Source organism: Limulus polyphemus, unplaced genomic scaffold (genome assembly GCF_000517525.1).
Source record: "Limulus polyphemus unplaced genomic scaffold, Limulus_polyphemus-2.1.2 Scaffold1389, whole genome shotgun sequence".
NCBI lineage: Eukaryota > Metazoa > Arthropoda > Merostomata > Xiphosura > Limulidae > Limulus > Limulus polyphemus.
In genome coordinates, this window is record NW_013666999.1 from 56,404 (window position 1) to 58,020 (window position 1,617).

The window sequence follows — 1,617 nt, forward strand, 5'->3', positions numbered from 1 at the left end:
ACTTGATTTTTATTTTATTACCTCATCTCCATAGTTACTATTTGCAAATAGTCAATAATACTGTAGGTCCATTTTACTGTTGTTCTTTCTACGTGCCGTTATAACACATTTTCATCTCATCATTTATTTTCTGTTGTGCATATATTGTTGTATAGAAGATATTTTAAAGTGATTCATCAGGTGGAAAATGAATAGATAGATAGATAAATCGATATGTGGCGCTATTTAATGTATCTAAATTCATTTTGAAATTTTCTTAAAAATGACCCGAAAAATGGGGTTAACCCGTGGCCCGATTTTAACGAAACTTGTTTTATTCTGTTTCTATTCTCATTTCATTACAAATATTACGCTATTTGTGCCGTTTTTGCTGTATTTAATTACAGACAAGCACACACACACAAACAATCTCAGAGTTTTAGTAGTATATAGATGTCAGACCAGAAGATATAATTGTAACTTTTAATTTAAATATGATTTTTATTTACTTTTATTGATGAATGCTGAAATCATCACTAAACTTTCACACATCATGTACTGTTTCTTGAAAGAAACCCAGTTTCATTTCGCTTTATACATCTTATTTCAACAGGTGGCCATTTCAGTGGAAACCTTGATGTACAATGCTTCCATTCTCGCTAACGTTAAGCCCGAAGATCGACGTGTGTGTTGGAAACTTGAGCTGCGAGGAATGCTCGGAGAGAGCTTACTGCACGTGCTTTTATTATGTAACACCCCACGTCACACAAACATTGCACGCGCTCTACTGAACGTATATCCTCACTTGGCCTGGGATATTATAGAAGGAGAAGAGTACTACGGTATGTTTGTCTCAGAAGTGCGTGAAAATATTGTTTAAAACTACTGTAATCTTACCTGTCAATATATTCTAACCGTTGTTTGTTTTATAGTTAATGAAAAATAAAAGAATCGTGATTTTTTATCTTAATGTTAGATAGGGCGGGTGGATAGAAACCTTTAAGAACCTCAAGATGATAAGTTCTTTCTTTAACTAAATGAATGCTGATACAACTAGAAGTTTAAGAAGAGTAAATTGAATCCTTAAAAGTTTTAACATTTCCATACCTGAGTTAAGCCTAACTTGTATTAGGTAGTCATACTTTCCTTAATAATGTATTTTCTGTTGAACCAAACGATTCGTACTTTCCTTACTAATGTATTCTCTGTTGAACCAAGCGATTCGTACTTCCTTAAAAATTCATCTCTGTTCAACTAAGCTAGTCATACTTTCCTTAATAATGTATTCTCTGTTGTACCAAACGATTCGTACTTTTCTTACTAATGTATTCTCTGTTGAACCAAACGATTCGTACTTTTCTTACTAATGTATTCTCTGTTGAACCAAACGATTCGTACTTTTCTTACTAATGTATTCTCTAATGAACCAAACGATTCGTACTTTCCTTAATAATGTATTCTCTATTGAACCAAACGATTCGTACTTTTCTTACTAATGTATTCTCTGTTGAACCAAACGATTCGTACTTTCCTTAATAATGTATTCTCTGTTGAACCAAACGATTCGTACTTTTCTTACTAATGTATTCTCTATTGAACCAAACGATTCGTACTTTTCTTACTAATGTATTCTCTATT

General features: G+C 32.5%; 1 protein-coding gene across 1 annotated transcript in view; it reads left to right on the forward strand.

The window, feature by feature from the left end:
* The window catches only part of LOC106463377, a 69,978-nt gene that overhangs the window by 29,243 nt on the left and 39,118 nt on the right, over window positions 1-1,617 (forward strand). The window contains exon 2 of the mRNA XM_022390849.1: window positions 593-838. Coding sequence (XP_022246557.1) covers window positions 593-838 — 246 coding nt within the window. The remainder of the gene's footprint in view (window positions 1-592; window positions 839-1,617) is intronic.